Source organism: Martes martes, assembly GCF_963455335.1.
Source record: "Martes martes genome assembly, chromosome: 7".
NCBI lineage: Eukaryota > Metazoa > Chordata > Mammalia > Carnivora > Mustelidae > Martes > Martes martes.
This window is the reverse complement of record NC_137894.1, coordinates 80,609,898-80,626,713: the sequence shown is the minus strand read 5'-3', so window position 1 is coordinate 80,626,713 and position 16,816 is coordinate 80,609,898. Positions and strand designations below refer to the sequence as shown.

At 32.9% G+C, this 16,816-nt stretch overlaps 1 protein-coding gene across 1 annotated transcript in view; it reads right to left on the bottom strand.

The window, feature by feature from the left end:
- Nucleotides 1-1,294: 1,294 nt before the first annotated feature.
- The window catches only part of ARHGAP5 (Rho GTPase activating protein 5), a 72,922-nt gene continuing 57,400 nt past the window's right edge, over nucleotides 1,295-16,816 (bottom strand). The window contains exons 4-7 of the mRNA XM_080807724.1: nucleotides 10,723-10,800; nucleotides 8,040-8,171; nucleotides 7,228-7,333; nucleotides 1,295-4,230 (exon numbers count right to left, since the gene is read on the bottom strand). Of these exons, the coding sequence (XP_080663850.1) occupies nucleotides 3,903-4,230; nucleotides 7,228-7,333; nucleotides 8,040-8,171; nucleotides 10,723-10,800 (644 nt within the window). The 3' untranslated portion in view covers nucleotides 1,295-3,902. The remainder of the gene's footprint in view (nucleotides 4,231-7,227; nucleotides 7,334-8,039; nucleotides 8,172-10,722; nucleotides 10,801-16,816) is intronic.

Sequence of the window (16,816 nt, the reverse complement as noted above, 5' to 3'; positions counted from 1 at the left end):
AAATCTTAGAAAATTTTATTTCCAGATATTTGATAAATTGAAAAGGCTGCTTAGAATTCCAAGAGTTCAAATACAATACAAATTAAGCAAGACCTATAAAGCACTGACCCAGATCAGAAAGTGTTCAGCCTAAAAATTGAAGTAATTAATTAAAATGATTGAATTCAAGACAAACACAAAGACTAAAGTCAAACAAACTTTACCAGATCCATAGAATCTGAGAACATACATCCACAAAACTGGTCTTACTATTCACAATCCATGAAGAGAAAACAAAAGTATATTCTTCAATGTTAGCAGCTCTGCTAATAAACTAGAATGGGCTTCAAAAAATATTTCCAGTGGCTCAAAAGAATGTCTAGCCACAGCTCAAAATTCAGGTCCATGTAACAGCTGAGTCAGAAATCTGAGCAATCCATCTTTTCCTGAACACTTAAAAAGTGAATCTCCATCAGTATGTATATATCCAAAATGAACTTTGGATCTCCACTCATGGTACAGTAAAAACTCAATAATATACCTCCCTAATAAAACTTTCATCATATTGACAAATTTATTTGTATTTTCCTATTTTATGCACCCCCCCAAAAAACTTTTTACCAATGAAATGGTAAAATTAGAGGCAACTATAACTTAAAATTACACAGCTTCTTAATGTTTTATTCATAGCATTCTTTACACAGAAGAAGCCTCACTGATATTTAATTTACTGCAGCATCCTGTGGGTGAAGCACAAAATTACATTAATTATAAACAAAGAAACAAAGCACTTCTGACTTTTTAAAATTATATATATATATATATTTATATCCAGTTGACAAATAGCATCACATTACTATATAAAAAAACTAAAAATCACCATGGACGCTAAGGCCTAAATTCTTATTCCAATTGTTCCCTTTGTTTGTATCTGAGATATTAGAAATTAAATTCCAGTATCACCAAAAGAAAAAAAAAGGTCTACACATTATTTACACACAGTATGGAAAATAAAAGCTGCTTTTTGGCTAAGTTAGATTGCTGTTACCTACAGTATATATATAGTAAATTTTAGGGGGAAAAAGCACTACTAAACAAATACCATTTCAAATGGAAATGTATTATGCCTAGAACTTTGTTCTAAAATTAATCGTATATCCTAGTGTCTGTTGAATAGAATTTGTCTTCCAATAATCTACTAAAAATTTGAAAAGAAGTACCATTATGCTTCTTTATACTGCTAATCTAGACACTGTTAAGTATAATATTATAGTAACTATAAGCACTGAAGCTTAAATGAAACAATGGCAACATGTGTGTAGATGGAATTTTATTTAAAATTGTAAAATATAATGCCTTAATATTTACCCATAATTATGAGACTACCTAATATTCTTTTCATCCTTTAAGTCTCATATACAGTATGTCCCTAAACAGTGAAACCTTCCAGTAACTTACCAGAAAAAAAGTTTAATTATATTATTCTGTTCTTAGAATTATTTTTCTAATATTTAAAAACATATCTAAGCCCTTGGCAAAAACAAACGCAATCAATTCAGTGTAACAGACTGAGCTTTAAACTGTACTTTAATTTTCAATTAACTGTAACCTACAGGTTAACTGAACCAAATGCAGAATTTTAAATGACCCCTACGAAGGTTTTCAAATCAATTATAGAACGCATAGAAAAGCAGAGATAAGTTTTGGGGAAGGTGTAAGGTAGTTAATGTGGAATATGGTAAATGCTAGTTTTAATAACAAAAATGGTACTAAATGTACATGAAAGTTAAATTAACACAGTATAAAAGAGAATAGCTTAAATAAACTGGGATTCACATATTACAATAGCAAAGTCATGACCGAATGAACTGAAGACAAGAACAGTTCTGAAAATTCTTTTTTCAGCCTACTTCTAAAAGAAATAGTCAGGCTTTTTTTCCTGTACATAGTTTTGAGCTTTGTCTATACCATATATAGTAGAAAAATAAATTCTTTAGCAACCTAGAAACAGTTTATAAAACTCTTAAAGTTTAATTTTCTTTGCCAGACATGCCAATGTTAAACTGACAGCTATAAATTAAAGCTATATAGACAATAGGTTATTAAGTAATATAGAACAAGTTAAGAATACTACATTTACCGGATTTTTCTCTTTAAAAATTACTGTACTTTCTTAATTCCTGTGTGCTTTGCAATAGGAATAATAGGGACTTTGTTTTCTTAGAAAAGATAATAACACATAAGAGTATAACACAAATAAGATAATTTATAATATACATGTACTTCAACAGCAGCCTGGTTCATGTTGACATCTTGATTCTGAAGTTGAAATTAGAAGTACAATACCTAGGACATAACAGTTGGGAAAGACAGTATTTATTTTAGGGAAAAATGAGCAAATCAAACTCTTAGGAGCCTTGAATCTCAAAATCATCTATTTACTATAATACACATAAGACAACCTTAAAATTGCAGTATGAATGAGGTTTACAATATGGACCAAAGAATTTCCTCTTCCTACAGAAAAATGTAATTGAACAATGAAAAACACACCATTTTTTTTCCTTCCCAGAAAAAAAATGGCACGGTTTGATAATAAACGAATTCTGAATAAAGTCTAAAAATATTTACCTATGCCACCTATTCTGAAACTTTTATCCATAATTTAGTGTTCTGGTTGTATCTTCGCTAACAAAATGTTTAACCCCTAAAGCAGCAGTAATTTACAGCAAATCTGATACCAACATCAAAAGGAAAAACTGTTTTAAAAAATGGTGCAAAAGCATTTTGATTTTAGTACAACATATCACAGAAAAGAATATGAATACAAGTTTGCAATTTTATATATACACACTTCAAAGAGGTTGTCAGTACCCAAAGTATTTTTATTGCTATATTAGCAATGGATTTTTGGATATGTTTTTAAGGGCCACATAAAAATAGATTCAAGGAACAGATTAAATTGAAGTCCTAGATTAAAATGTTTGGTTTAAAGAATTTTCTACAACAAATTTCATGTTTATGTACGAAAAGTTATATAACCCTTATATGAAAATGTCATGAAGTATTTTCTACACTATACTAAATGTATTTCCCAAGAGGGAAAAAATTAAAATATCTAAAATATATTAGATTAAGATTATAAGACCATCATAGATCTTTTGAACATGCATCTGTTTACAGAATTAACAGTATACAAGATGTTTATGTCATTATGGACCATAAAGAAATGAGTTGGTGACAACTATCCTTTGCACAACATTATCAACTCACTTTAGCCACAAGTATGTCCTTGGTATGTGTGTACAAGAAGTATCTTTGTTTACCCCTCGTCAAATTATCCACAGGTTTACTTAGAAGATGAAGGAGCAGAAATATGTTAAGTGTATTCTTCTTTCTTTCAAACAACATCCCAAGCATGGCGTAAGTAGCCTGAAATTATAAAATACTTAACTGGGCTTTTAGTTATCTACACAGATTGCTAAAATGTAAATTCAGTTGCCCAAATTAACACATCAAATAACAAAATCAGCCATAAAGCAGGCTGAAAAGCATTAAATGTTTCATATATGTGAGTTTTTAAATCATTTAATTTCTATAGAAAAATTTTATTCACAATATAATGTGACAGAAAATGCCACAGGAATGATATACTGATTGCAATAAGGTTGCATGCAACAGCAGCTTTGTATTTTATAGCTATTTTTGTTTATAAAAATTAAACCTCTCCAGTCATGCTTATCCATGGTCTTAGATTTGTAATGTAAGTGAATAAGGAATACCATACAGTTCAAAGAGAAAATGTTTCATCATTTTGAATGTGAATTACCTGTAAGAAAAATCAAGTATACTACTGAACCCTGAAACATGCATGCTTAGTTTTGCTTTTTGTCAATTTCAGGCTGTCTGCAATCAATACCTACTTATATAATACCAAGAGGATCTGTCTGTAACTGTGGTTGAATCAGCTGAGGTTGCAAGGGTGGTGGCAACTGAAGTGGTACCATTGGTTCCACCAACTGTCCTGGGTTTGAAGGTGGTGGAGGAGCCACAGTGTTCACAGTTTCTACAATTTCTCCATTATAAAAGAAAAACTGACACTGCTGAATGAACGTTTCAACAACAGATTGATGGATCTTAGTGGTAGACAGAAACTCTCGATTTTCAAAATCGGGTCTCATCAATGTTGGCCAAAAACAGATGGATAAGTTGTCTGCCGTCATTAGGTTGATTTTATTTTGCTGACTAACCCTGAAATTACGACAGGAAAAAACAGTTAGAAACCAATCAAAATTCATGACAATTTAAGTATTGTAGATCTCAGATGATATAGTTTTAAGATCTTTTATCCTAACTTCAAATTTAAACCATTTTTCTTCTTGTATATTCTAAGATGTTAAACTAAATTCCAGTATCAGGAGACAGCAATAAAATCCATTCCTTATGAAAACCAAAGATAGTCTTTAAAAATAGGTTGTACATAGGGGTTTTATACTTACAGAAGCCTCCTTAATTTGTGTGGGGAGAAAAAAACCCCACCTTTTTCTCAGAGTAAAAGAAAACATGTGACAAATTTTAATGAGTTTCTGGCAAGAGAAACAGAAAATTCTAATTGCATATATAAATTCCTTGACTATTATGAGAGATGGAGAGACAAAGTATGGTATGCCATCCCTTTGAACCTTGGAAAAACCAAACTCTAGAAAAATGACTCTATTATAATGCTCCAAGAGGCTTTTTAACTTAAAAAAAAAAATTAGTTTCTAGTATTGCAAAAAAGAATTTTTCTAATCATTAAATATTTTTACCTTGCTACAAATTTAATTTGAAAGACAATAGTTCACAGAAATACATTCCACCTTAAAATTTACAAATGATCATACATTATTAAGATTTACATCTAGTTCTTTAAATATGTGAGCAAGCACTTCTACCATTATCTGTAATAAACAAACATAAGAGGCAAATCTTGAATTTTTAACTCAAAATTATTAAACTGGGAAAGAATCTTAGTATTTTTATCTGACCTTCCTTTTCCACACATAAAGAAACAGCCCACTAACGCAAGATAGTGAAAAAAATCTCATAATTAAGTTTGCACATCAAAATTTTTAAAATATAAACCAAAGAATCCTCTCTCCCCAACCACAGAATTGCTCATCTGAGGTAAAATATGTGTCTTAAAAATGTGTTCTATGGTAAAAATTATTCCTATTTGAGACAAAGTTAGAATATTTGGAATAAAATTAACTTTTTATTAAAATATAGTGGGCCCAGTCAGGTGTTTCTGTGCAGCAGGCAAGTATAGATTCTGAAAAAAAGAAAAAACCTTAAAGTTGAGTATGGACATCAGGTCTAATTGCAGGGTCAAAAATTATAAAAGAAAGGTACCAAATAAGAGATGAGGGTGGCCAGGGAAGGCTTCTTTGAAGAGATAATGTTTGATGTGTGAGTTAAGAGTGAAGGGCAACTGATAAAATGGTAGGAAGGAAAGGTAATTCAGTCAAAACAGTGGTTTCTCAAGTGTGTATCAGAACCTCCTGGAAGGCTTGTTAAAACACAGACTGATCATTACGTCTGAGGGGAGACCTAATAATTTGCATTCCCAACAAGTTCTAAGGTGATGCTGCTGCTGCTGGTTTGAGGACCAAGGCAGTCACATTAAGATGTAATGACAGACAGGTGCAAAGTGATACTTTTGATTAAGTGCTATTAGCTTAGTACAGTTACCTGATGTGTGCATGGGGGAAATTTCTGGAAAGAAGGTGTAACTGAAGAAGTTAGAACCAGACCACTTAGATAGCTTTTTCTTTAGGATATAGGATGTTATTCAATGGGAAGAGATATTTATAGAAAGATCATTCTGACAAGATCAAAGGAAGAGTCCAATTCTTACTTCAGCACTCTAATCTTGCCAGACAATAATATCTTCACAAATCATCCTTACACTCCTTATTGGGTAAGGTCTCTGACAGGACCATGTACACATCTGTTATTATATCAAGAACCACTTGTATGGTAATTTTCAAAAGATGATATTCTACTAATTATATGTTAATACTAGTATGCTGGTATTTTCTCAAAGAGGGAGACTTCAGAGAACAATTACCAGGAATGTTAAAATAATTTTATACTACATTGACTGCAACAATAAAACTTTAAACATTGGTTAATATTCTAAGAGGTACAAACTGATATGTACTTGAGTTTTATTTAACATTGATGTTATTAAAAACAAACAGCATTGATGTTATTAAGAACAAACAAACAAACAAAAAAACCCAAACTTCAGTTCACTGAAGTGTTGACAGAAAATATTATGAAGAATAGACTTTTGAAAAAATTAGCACAAATACTAATAATTCTATTTAGTCCCAAGAACAACTTTGTGAGGTGTTATTTTTCTCATTTTTATAGTTAAGAAAATGAAGACTTATGCAAGGTAAGTAATCTGCCTAAGGTCAAAGAACTAATAAAAATGTTTCAAAACCAAGCCTGTTTGACTCAACAGTTGGAGCTTTAAGCTATTATACAATATTGTCTTTCACTTAAGAAATGGCATTGTGAGTAGAATCATTTTAGAAAAAAGAATAAACTTGAAGCTTAACATATTTAAGGCTTTTAATACAGGATTAGTATCCTGCACTTCAGGTTAACAGGGTAGATTATAATATGAATTTAAGTTTCGGAGGAAATACCACCTTGTGGGCTATATCCAAACAAAACAGGCAAGATATTCAAAAGCAACACAATGTGATACAAAAAGCAAATGAAATGTCTTAATAAGACTTAGGTTCTACTTGTAAGATGTGTCACTTACTATGTGACACTGAGCATACAATTTCCCTCTGAGCATGTTCCCTCAGAAAGTAAGTTAGTTTTAGAAGAAAGAAATTTCCATTACATCACTGACTAGGAACCTCAATTCTTCCAACTTCAAATGAGGCTGATTTGGTTAAGAGTCATTTCATACCTATAATTTCCAAGAATCTACAGAAGAGAAGTGTTAAAAAATAACAGTAATAAAAAAACAGGAAGATGTACCTATTATACTATTCACAATCATTAAATGTACTAAAAAAGTCATATGCCTTTCTTTAAACAAGTTGGTGAAAAATCTATTTTAAAAATCCAGAGAAAATAGAAACAAAACTGAACTGTATGTTTAGTTTGCCTTTTCTCTTATATTTATAAAGTCTAAAGTTTGAAATTTATAGTGCATTTGCAAAAACAAAAAATAAAAAATACCTGTTTAGATGTGTTATTACATATCTGAATACATCATAGTTTACAGGATGAAACTTCTTAACAATTTCTTTCAATGCATGAAGACGTTCTGTTTTATCTGGGATTTCTGTAAAATTAGAGTAGAGAGAAACCTGTTGAAACTCACACATTTGAAATATTTGATAAAGCTTTCTGCTTTGCTTATTGTAAAAGGCAATGAACAATCTTTCTGAAACACATTAGGATAGGTAAACAAAAACAAAATATTCTAAAGAACCTGCTAAATACTTCATCATTTATTACAACAGCCTTTCTCCAAATAAAGCTAGTCAGACAGGGTCTAAGAGACACAGAGACAATAAGTACCTATTTTCCTATCTTTTTCAAAAAATGAAGACAAGAGGCCAAAGTTAATTTGACTTTAAAAAATTTAAATACACATATGTATACACCATACATGTGTTAAAATTTTACTGAAATACATTATAGATACATTCCTTTGAAGAGTTCATTTAATTTTCTTACAAAGCCTCTGAGTTTGAATCAAAAATGCAAATCTCAAATTTCTAGTAAAATGATCTTCAAACTTCTAGAAGCACTGAGTCACTTGAGAGACCAGCTAAAATTAAATATTCCTGGGGAAAACCCCCTCCCCCACAGGTTCTGATTTTGTTTACTTGGAGGAAAATACATTTAAGAAAGAGTCTTATAAGTTAACATTTTATTAGCTACACATTCTAGTGCATGACTGATTTTAACACATAGCAATCAATATATAATATATAACACCCGCCATCATCATCCCTCTCCAAAAAAGGAGGCTTATAACTTACTTGCTGCTTCCAGTAACTCTGGATGAAGAGAATATGGAATTAAAGGGTCTGGCAGATCTGCAAAGAAAGCTTTAAGAGCTCCAGCTACAGCATTTACTGTTACTTCCATTGATACTAGACTGATATTATGATCTACAAGACAAAAATTTAAATTTATAAAATAAATTCTTTTTTATAAAATAAATTTTTAATATATTAGAAGTAAGCTAAACAGGTACTTGTAGATCCAGAGATTTTAGAATCTTCTCATCAGTCATGTTTCTTTACAGACTGATTCACCCCTCCCCCACTCTTCTAATAAGTTTGCCTGACGTAAGGGAAGAGAGAACCAAGCAAGAAGCATTTTCTATTACAACAAAAAACGTCGTTAGGCTTATAAGTATGTTGAAGAACATTAGCTTTCACTAACATCTATCTTTTAAAATGTTTTGTTTACGTAAGCTATTTAAAAAGGTAATAAGAAAACTGAAAGACAAAAGGTAGGAATTAAGCACATAAATCTGAGTTTATACCTTCTAGCTCATGTTAATTTTTTAAATGAAATATTTTAATTTCAACACATCAGTGAAATTCTGACTTAAAAGACAAGAATGGAACATACTAAAGGTGTATCATAAGGTTAATTTGCTATTAAAAGAATCAATATTTTCCTTTTATAAGTACAATGGATAATACTTATGATGGAAAATATATAAACACAGACTAACAAGAGAAAAAAATTACCCCATCACCTAGAGATAATCACTGTTTATACTTTATTTTAGCATATTTCCTTTCAGCCCTTTTCTACTCATTAAAAAAATAAAACCAGAAAAATCATAAATACATTTTATACTGGATTTCATTTTTAAGGCATTACCTAAGATTATTAAAATTTTACAGGCAACTTTTAAAAACTTTTCTGTGTGTGCTAGGTAACATTTAATTGTAATATAACTGAAAATTGAAAAAACAGTACCAAAAACCTATATATAATCCTTCACCCATTACTGGCCTTTTGCCCTAGTTTTAATGACCCCAAAATATTCTCCCAGATCTAACAATTTACATAATATTTTACTACTGAACATTTGGATTTTATTTAAAAGCATTACAGATCTATGATAAACACTTTTATATAATAAATCTTATTTTCTTAGGCTACATTCTCTGTAACAACAGCTACCTGAAGAATATTTAATATGGCTGTATAGAAAACTCTTCATTATCTCATTATTCATCATAGTTCCTCTAATCACTCCCATTCTAACTATGATAATGTTAGGATTTAGAAAAATTAACTTTCCTGTGGCCCAAAGACAGTTAAGCGGCAGAACCAGAAAACAAAACAGGAAATCTAATTCAAGAGGCCCTAGTATAGACCACTACCTGCTCCTTCATTATTGTTAAGTGAAAATGCACAAATTTGATATTATAAAGTCCAGTTTATCCAACAAAATATTTTTTCAAAATTACGTACTATATATACAATATACTTTTAAAGCAAGGGAAACACACACAAATCTACATTTTACGTGGGTATCTAATATTCTACTTATAAGCCCATTGGACAGGCCCCCTCCCCCTTTTTAAAAAATTTCAGACAATGCTGCAATGAATGACCTTTCAAGTCTATCTTGGTAAGCTTAAACTAAGACTTTGGTTAACATAAATATTTTAAGTGCAATTTCTCTAGCAAAGATAATACGAATTTTAATAGATACACATAAATTGCTTCTCAAAAGTCAACATACCTGCTTGTCTACACTCTTTCAACAATCTTTTTCACAGATAATAAATCAAAACCAAATCTTTTTGTTTTAATTTTGTATCTATAAATCAGAGACAAAGCATATTTTCATACACTTGGTTGGTCACTTTATTCTGATGTGAACTGTTTAATCTAGCCTAGGTAATATTCCACACCTTCTTCAAGTTTATAGTTTGTCTCCTGATTTTATGTTTTATCCATCATCTCACATAGAATTTTCACATTTTTAGGTAGTCCAACTTATTATCTTGTCTATGCTTTCTGGGCTTCATATCAAATTCAGGCCTTTCCCTACTCTAAGATTATAAAAATATCCACTCCTTTTTCTCCATAATGCTGTTTTCATTTTTCCTATTTAAAACTTTGATTTCTTACAGAATTTGCTTTGAATAGAGAATTGTTTTGCTTTTATTCCTAATGGCTAGCTGGCCCTATAGCATGAAAAAAAATTTCAACTGCATCTTTAAATAAGTACTATCTCTGATATACAAAGATGCTGGTATCTCATAAGTCAATTTACTGCTTTTCTAATTCTGGTAATGGATCTTTATAGTTCTTCTATTTCCTGACTATGGTATTTATTCTATCACATACTTCTTATCCTTTTTTTTTTTTTAAAGATTTTATTTATTTATTTGAGAGAGAGAGACACAGCAAGAGAGGGAACATAAGCAGGGGGAGTGAGAGAGGCAGAAACAGGTTTCCACTGACCAGGGAGCCTGATGCGGGGCTTGATCCCAGGACTCTGGGATCATGACCTGAGCCGAAGGCAGACACTTAATGACTGAGCCACCCAGGTGCCCCACATACTTCTGATCCTGTTTCAAAATCCTTACCCCTCAAAATCCCATAACCTTAGAAACTCAATCTTCCCACCATGAAATTTCAATAAGGAAAATAATTTTAAAAATGATTTTATTTTATATACCATACCTTGATCAAACTGCTTTTGAATATTGTCTTGATCAGTTTTGTTCCCACTAACACGGTAGAGTCCTTCAGTACATAATCCTAAAAGAATAAAGAAATACACAAGCTTTTACACATACATACTTATCTACAACAAAGAATATACTTAAGCTTATGTACATCTTAGTGACTTACAAAAACAAGGTGGTAAACTACTGTTAAGAATTAAATTTTTTTAAGCATCTCTTTTTAAATTCTCAATGGACTATTTTTTCTGTTTAATAATTTAGGACACCCAGGTTCCATGCAAAATGAGAAGACGAGTTTCTCATTATTTCTTCCACCAAATACAGCTAAAATTCCTGAGCACAATAAACAGAAAGTCAAAAGACTGGTAGAGAGAAGGTGAGCTAACTAATGGCCCTGGAACTTGAAGAACAATAGGACAGTGAGTTCTCCGGGTTTTCTTTTTGCCTTATACTGGACTGGGCAACAGAAGCCTGCAACCCAGAACTACCACTAAGCACAGGCAAAAAAAGAAAAAAAAGAAAGTAACAGAAAACCAACCACAACAAGAAAAACCTGCTTTCTCCAGTGAAAGGTGTAGACTTAGCAAAACAAAACAAACAATAAACAAACAGAAAGTAAAACAAAACTTTTTTTTTTTTTATCGTAACTGCCCTTCTCTGGCCAAAGACATCAGTTGTGACCAAGCAGGGAGATTAGAATTCCACTTCTGCCCAGCAGCAAGAAAGGGACCCCTCGTCTTCCCCTTCCTGGAATGTCAAATAAGGGTGAATGGAGACAAGATCCTGAGGTAAGAGGGAAACTACCCTCCCCACCATGGCGGTGTCAGTAGAGCCCCATGGAGACCAAGTAGGGCATCTGGACTTCTAACCCCAATTTGAAGTAATGAAGCAGCTCTCCTTCCCTGCTGGTGCAGTGTCAAAAGAGGCCTGCTAAAACAGAAGATCCAAAATCTCGTAGCATAATCTCCAAAATGTCTGGGAAAAAACAATAAAGCTAACTTCATCATACCACAAACAAAGAAAATTTCAACATGAATAAGGAGAGACAATTTAACAGACACCAACACAAAGGCATCAGTTTTGGAATGAACTGACAAGAATTTTAAAGCAGCTATCATTAAATATTTCAACGAGCAATTATAAACACACTAGAAATAAAAAATAGTAAGTTAGCAAAAAACCAGAAATAAAAAAGAACTGGAAATTTTAGAACTAAGAAATAATAGAACCAGAATGGAGATGAGAGAGAAATGAATGAATGACCTTGAAAACTCAACTAAAATTACAGAATCTAAACACTTGAAGAAATTATACTGAAGGAGGGAGGAGAAAGAAAAAAGAAAAGCCTCAGGGACTTGTAGACAGTAACAAAGATCTAACATTTATATGTCACTGGCCAAAAGTCTATAGCTATTTTCTACGTTCCATCAAGTTCCTCAAAGCACTTCTAAAAGAAACTCAATTTGATAAGGCACTGTACTCTTATGATCACAGGAGTAACAAAAAAACAAGAAACAAAGAGAAAAAAAAAAACCAAAAACAAAAAAAAATGAATGAAAAAGTAGATTATTTGAAATATTCCTTGACCAATGTCACAGCTTTTGCATGGGATAATGTATTATTAATTCCTTCTACTTTCCCACCTAGTTATTAGAATTACCTTAGTGTTTACGAAGAAAAAACAGGAAAGAACAAAGTGTTATCTCATGCTGGAGGAAAAAAGGTAATATTCAGAAATCCATGAATTTAGTAAAAGGGAGCAAAAATCCAATGACAAAAGTTTCATGGGCTAACGCTGTATTTTTTAAATGTTACAAAATTTTACTGACATAATCAACATGAATTATTCTGTAATAAATGAAAGAAACCATACACAAAAGAATTTATTTTGTATGATTCCATTTACATCAAGTTCTAAAACAGGTAATACTTACCTAGAAGTGGGGGACAGGGGAATCAGAAGAGGTTATTGTGGGTGGTTGGAAAACAAATTGGAAGAGACATAAAGGACGATGAAAATGTTGTCTCTTGACAGGTATGTAGATCAAACAGGGGTATGCATTTATCTCAACTCAATCTAAGTGTACCCTTAAATTTGGTGCACTTCACTCTATGTAACTGGACCTTAAAAATTAAAACTGCGAGCACCTATGGAACTCTGCTTAGTAGGTTTTAAATCTAGACTGTAATGTATACTTTTTGCACATCCAGACTTCAACAAATGAGTAAATATGTGGAGAACAAAAGGAGCAAGGATTCTTACTGTTGGAGAAGGAAATTAGAAATCAGGGTTTTTAACACACTGCTACAGAAATAGGTACAGATACATACGTAAATGTATTTCTAAGCTTTCCTAGCTTTTTTGCTAAAATGGTCCATAAGCAGCCCTAATACTGGTTTCTAAATACCATTTTCCACCAAAACAAATCTGAGCAATCTGGAACAAAGGCTGATTCCAAAGTTGAATCAGGAAAAGCACAAGCCAATCCTGGCTGGTTACATCCTGTGCCAGAAAACTGAAAGTACTTAAAGAATTATGGGGACGTATCTTCAAAGGACACAGAAGCCATGAAGGAGACTAAGCTACAATGATCTGAATTATCAAAATACATAAAAACATGAATGGATTACAGCTCATTGAGTATAGTAAAGAATGAATGAATCCGTATCAATATAAATAAAAAGTTAATAACGTTTTAACTTCAGTGATGAAGTCTGGTAGATACAGCGCCAAATAATCAAAATCAGTATCACCTATATTGGGACACACTGACATTTTGTCTCAACAGATGATGTACTTAAAAAGACATATCACCCTGGTGGTATTTCTAACAAAAAAGCATAATTCAAATCTAGTAAAGAGGAAATACCACACAAACTCAAACTGAGGAAGAAGGAAGAGTTCATCTGTATGGTGATGTCAACCATTAACACAGGAGAAATACTAGAGATTTAAAAAATCAATGAAGACTAAAACTGGTGGCTATAAGTCTGATGATAATTTCAAAAATTCTTTTGAATTAAAGGGGTTTAAAAAGACATGAACATTAAATGCAATGCACCTAAATTAAATTATATCCTTGACTGTCCCTCTCATAAAGGCCCAAAATGTCAATAATGCTGAGGTTGACAACCAGTGACATAGTGATGAGCATTTAATATTTCTCGCTAAACGAAAATTTTAAGGTACTTAATCATATGTGCTAAAAATCTTGCCTTCCATTCACTAATAACTAAAGGATGTAAAATAAATACAAAACAAAAAACATACCAACTCACTTACCTAGATGTGAACTATCAAAGTTTCACCTGGACTTAAATCACCCAAAGTAGCTATTGTGGGCCTCCAAATAATAAAGGCATTAGAAATCTATTCTAACACTCCAAAACTAAATATAAAAATTTAGAAATTTAGGATAACTTTTAACCAAGTATCCTCTTTTTTCTTTTATTAGAAAAGTGCCTAACCCTTGTGCTGTACAAGGTTCTTAGTATCTCAAAATGGTCTGTTTGAATTACTAATATAGGATATCAAACAAGAGTTTCACAGACTGTTTCTGTATACCTTTAAGGTTGAAATAATCCTAAATCATAAAACAGATCACAAATTAAGGTGCGTAGATAACCCATAAATTAGGAAAATATCTCCATGAGGAATGGCATCAGTAAGAGATGGAGATGGGAATTTCAGGGCTTGGTTCCCCCAGAAAAGCAACTAATGTGTGGTCAAAGTGTCAGAATAAATTTTTGCAGAACTCTGAAATCTAGTTTAAAAAAAAAAAAAAAAAGCCACAACCACTAAAAGGCTTGGTGAAGAAAGCAGCTTTTAATTGTCCATCTACCACTGAAATACCCCTACATTTCAGATTGGCCATGACCATACTAATGCAGTCTGTGCTCTGGGCAAAGGTTTCAAGGGCCAGAAGGAACAGAGATCTTGCTCTCAAAGAACTGTGGGGATGGGTTTTCACCTGTCTCCCAGATGGAAAAGCACAAGGGCTTGCTTGTGTTTCACTCAACATGAAGTGTCCCAGGGCTAAGGTGGCTTCTCTGGCATATAAAGGCAGAAGTATAGGCTGTAACAATTTGGAGCAAGGGACAACAGTCAGGACAAGCAATGGGAGGGAAAGCCTATGATGGAAGATGTTGGCCAGGGAGACAGTGGCATATTATGGCTTTTAACCCGCTCCTACATATACTGGGGAATCAAGAAGCCCACATACATGCTCAGGGCTAGATACATCCTCAGAAAAAGCCTGACAAGATTAGAAACTTTCATTTCTAGGCTGACCACAGGCTCTGCTCAACCTGGAAGTAAAGGCTCAGGCAGAGTGATAAATGGCTTGGGTTAAGTGTTCAAGGAGTGCCCCAATACAATCTGCAAAGACTTGGAAAGGACTTTTTCCAATGACATCAAGTATTTAATCTGTCAAAACACTAGCTAACCACTAAGCTAATGGAGTACAGACTTCAGTGGCCAGAAATGACAAAGAATACACACTTTATAAGAGTAGTTTAGAAAAGTCACCAAACTAGCAAACATAAATAAACATCAACAGAAACCCTGCTAAAGAGAATTTCCAAAGATACCACAATAATGAAAACCCCAAAATATGTTTTCAAAAACATATTAAGAGACAAAAAGAAACAAAACAATATGGTTCACTCAAGAAACAAGAGAAATAAACAGAAACTGTCCATGAGAAAACCCAGTCTTTGCACTATGCAAAAACTTTAAATCAACTGTTTAAAAAAAAGTATTAACAAAGAACTGAAAGGAACAAGGAGAATGATCACAATAGTGAGTATCAATAAACAGATTACAAATTATAAAAAGAACTAAAGAGAAACTCTGGATCTCAAAATCAGAATAAAGAAAATGAAAAATTCACTACAGAGGGGCACCTGGGTAAGTCAGTTGGGTGTCTAACTCTTGGTTTTGGCTCAGGTCATGATCTCATGGGTCATGGTAGTGATCCCTAAGTTGGGCTCTGCACTCAGCAGGGAGTCTGCTTGAAGATTCTCTCCACTGCCCCTCCTCCCACTCACATGTGTGCTCTCTCAAATTAATCAATCAATCCTAAAAAAAAAAAAAAAAATCACCAGAGAGGTTTAAGAGCAGATTTTATCAGCAGGTAGAAGAAATAGTGAACTTAAAAGACTGGCTGGTTGAGATTATCTAGTTTGAGAGAATGAAGAAAAATTAACAAAACCTAAGAGATTTCTGGGACACCATCAGGTTTACCAACATATGCACAAGGGCTTTCCTAGGTGGAAAGGAAAATATCTGAAGAAAAAATGGCCAAGGGGTGCCTAGATGACTTAGTAGGTTGAGGGTCTAGCTTTTGATTTGGGTTCAGGTCATGATCTTAGGGTTGTGAGATCCAGACCCGCACTGGGCTCCATGACGGGAGCTTTTTGAAGAAATACTTACATACAGATCTTCATAAAGGCACTATTCACAAGAGACACAAAATGTAAATAACCCAAAGACCCATCACTGGATGAATGGACAAACAAAATGTATATAAGGAGTAACTGCATGCTTCATGGGTACAGGATTTCCTCAGGAGTGATGAAATCTTTTGGAATTAATTAGAAGTGATGTTTATACAACACTGTGAATATACTAAATGCTACTGAGTTGTACACTTTAAAGTGGTTAAGTTATATGTTACGTGATTTTTACCTCAAAAAAAAAAAATTCAAACACTCATGTAGGGGAAAAAAAAAAATCAAGCACTGGTGGTAGTATATAAGCTTATTCAAGGTAGATGTTACACAATTAAAAATGCATTGGTGGGGCGCCTGGGTGGATCAGTTGGTTAAGCGTCTGGACTCGTGGTTTCAGCTCAGGTCATGATCTCAGGGTCATGGTATCAAGCCTTGCAGTGGGCTCCACACTCAGCACAGAGTTTGCTTGACATTCTCTCTCTCCCTCTGCCCCTCCCCCTACTTGCACACACTCTTTCTCTCTAAAATAAATAGGAAGAGAGAGGGGAAGAGAGAAATAAAATCTTAAAAATACATTCTTATTGTTTGACAGAAATGTAAACACCACAGGGGGAGGTATATGGGTAAACAGTAGT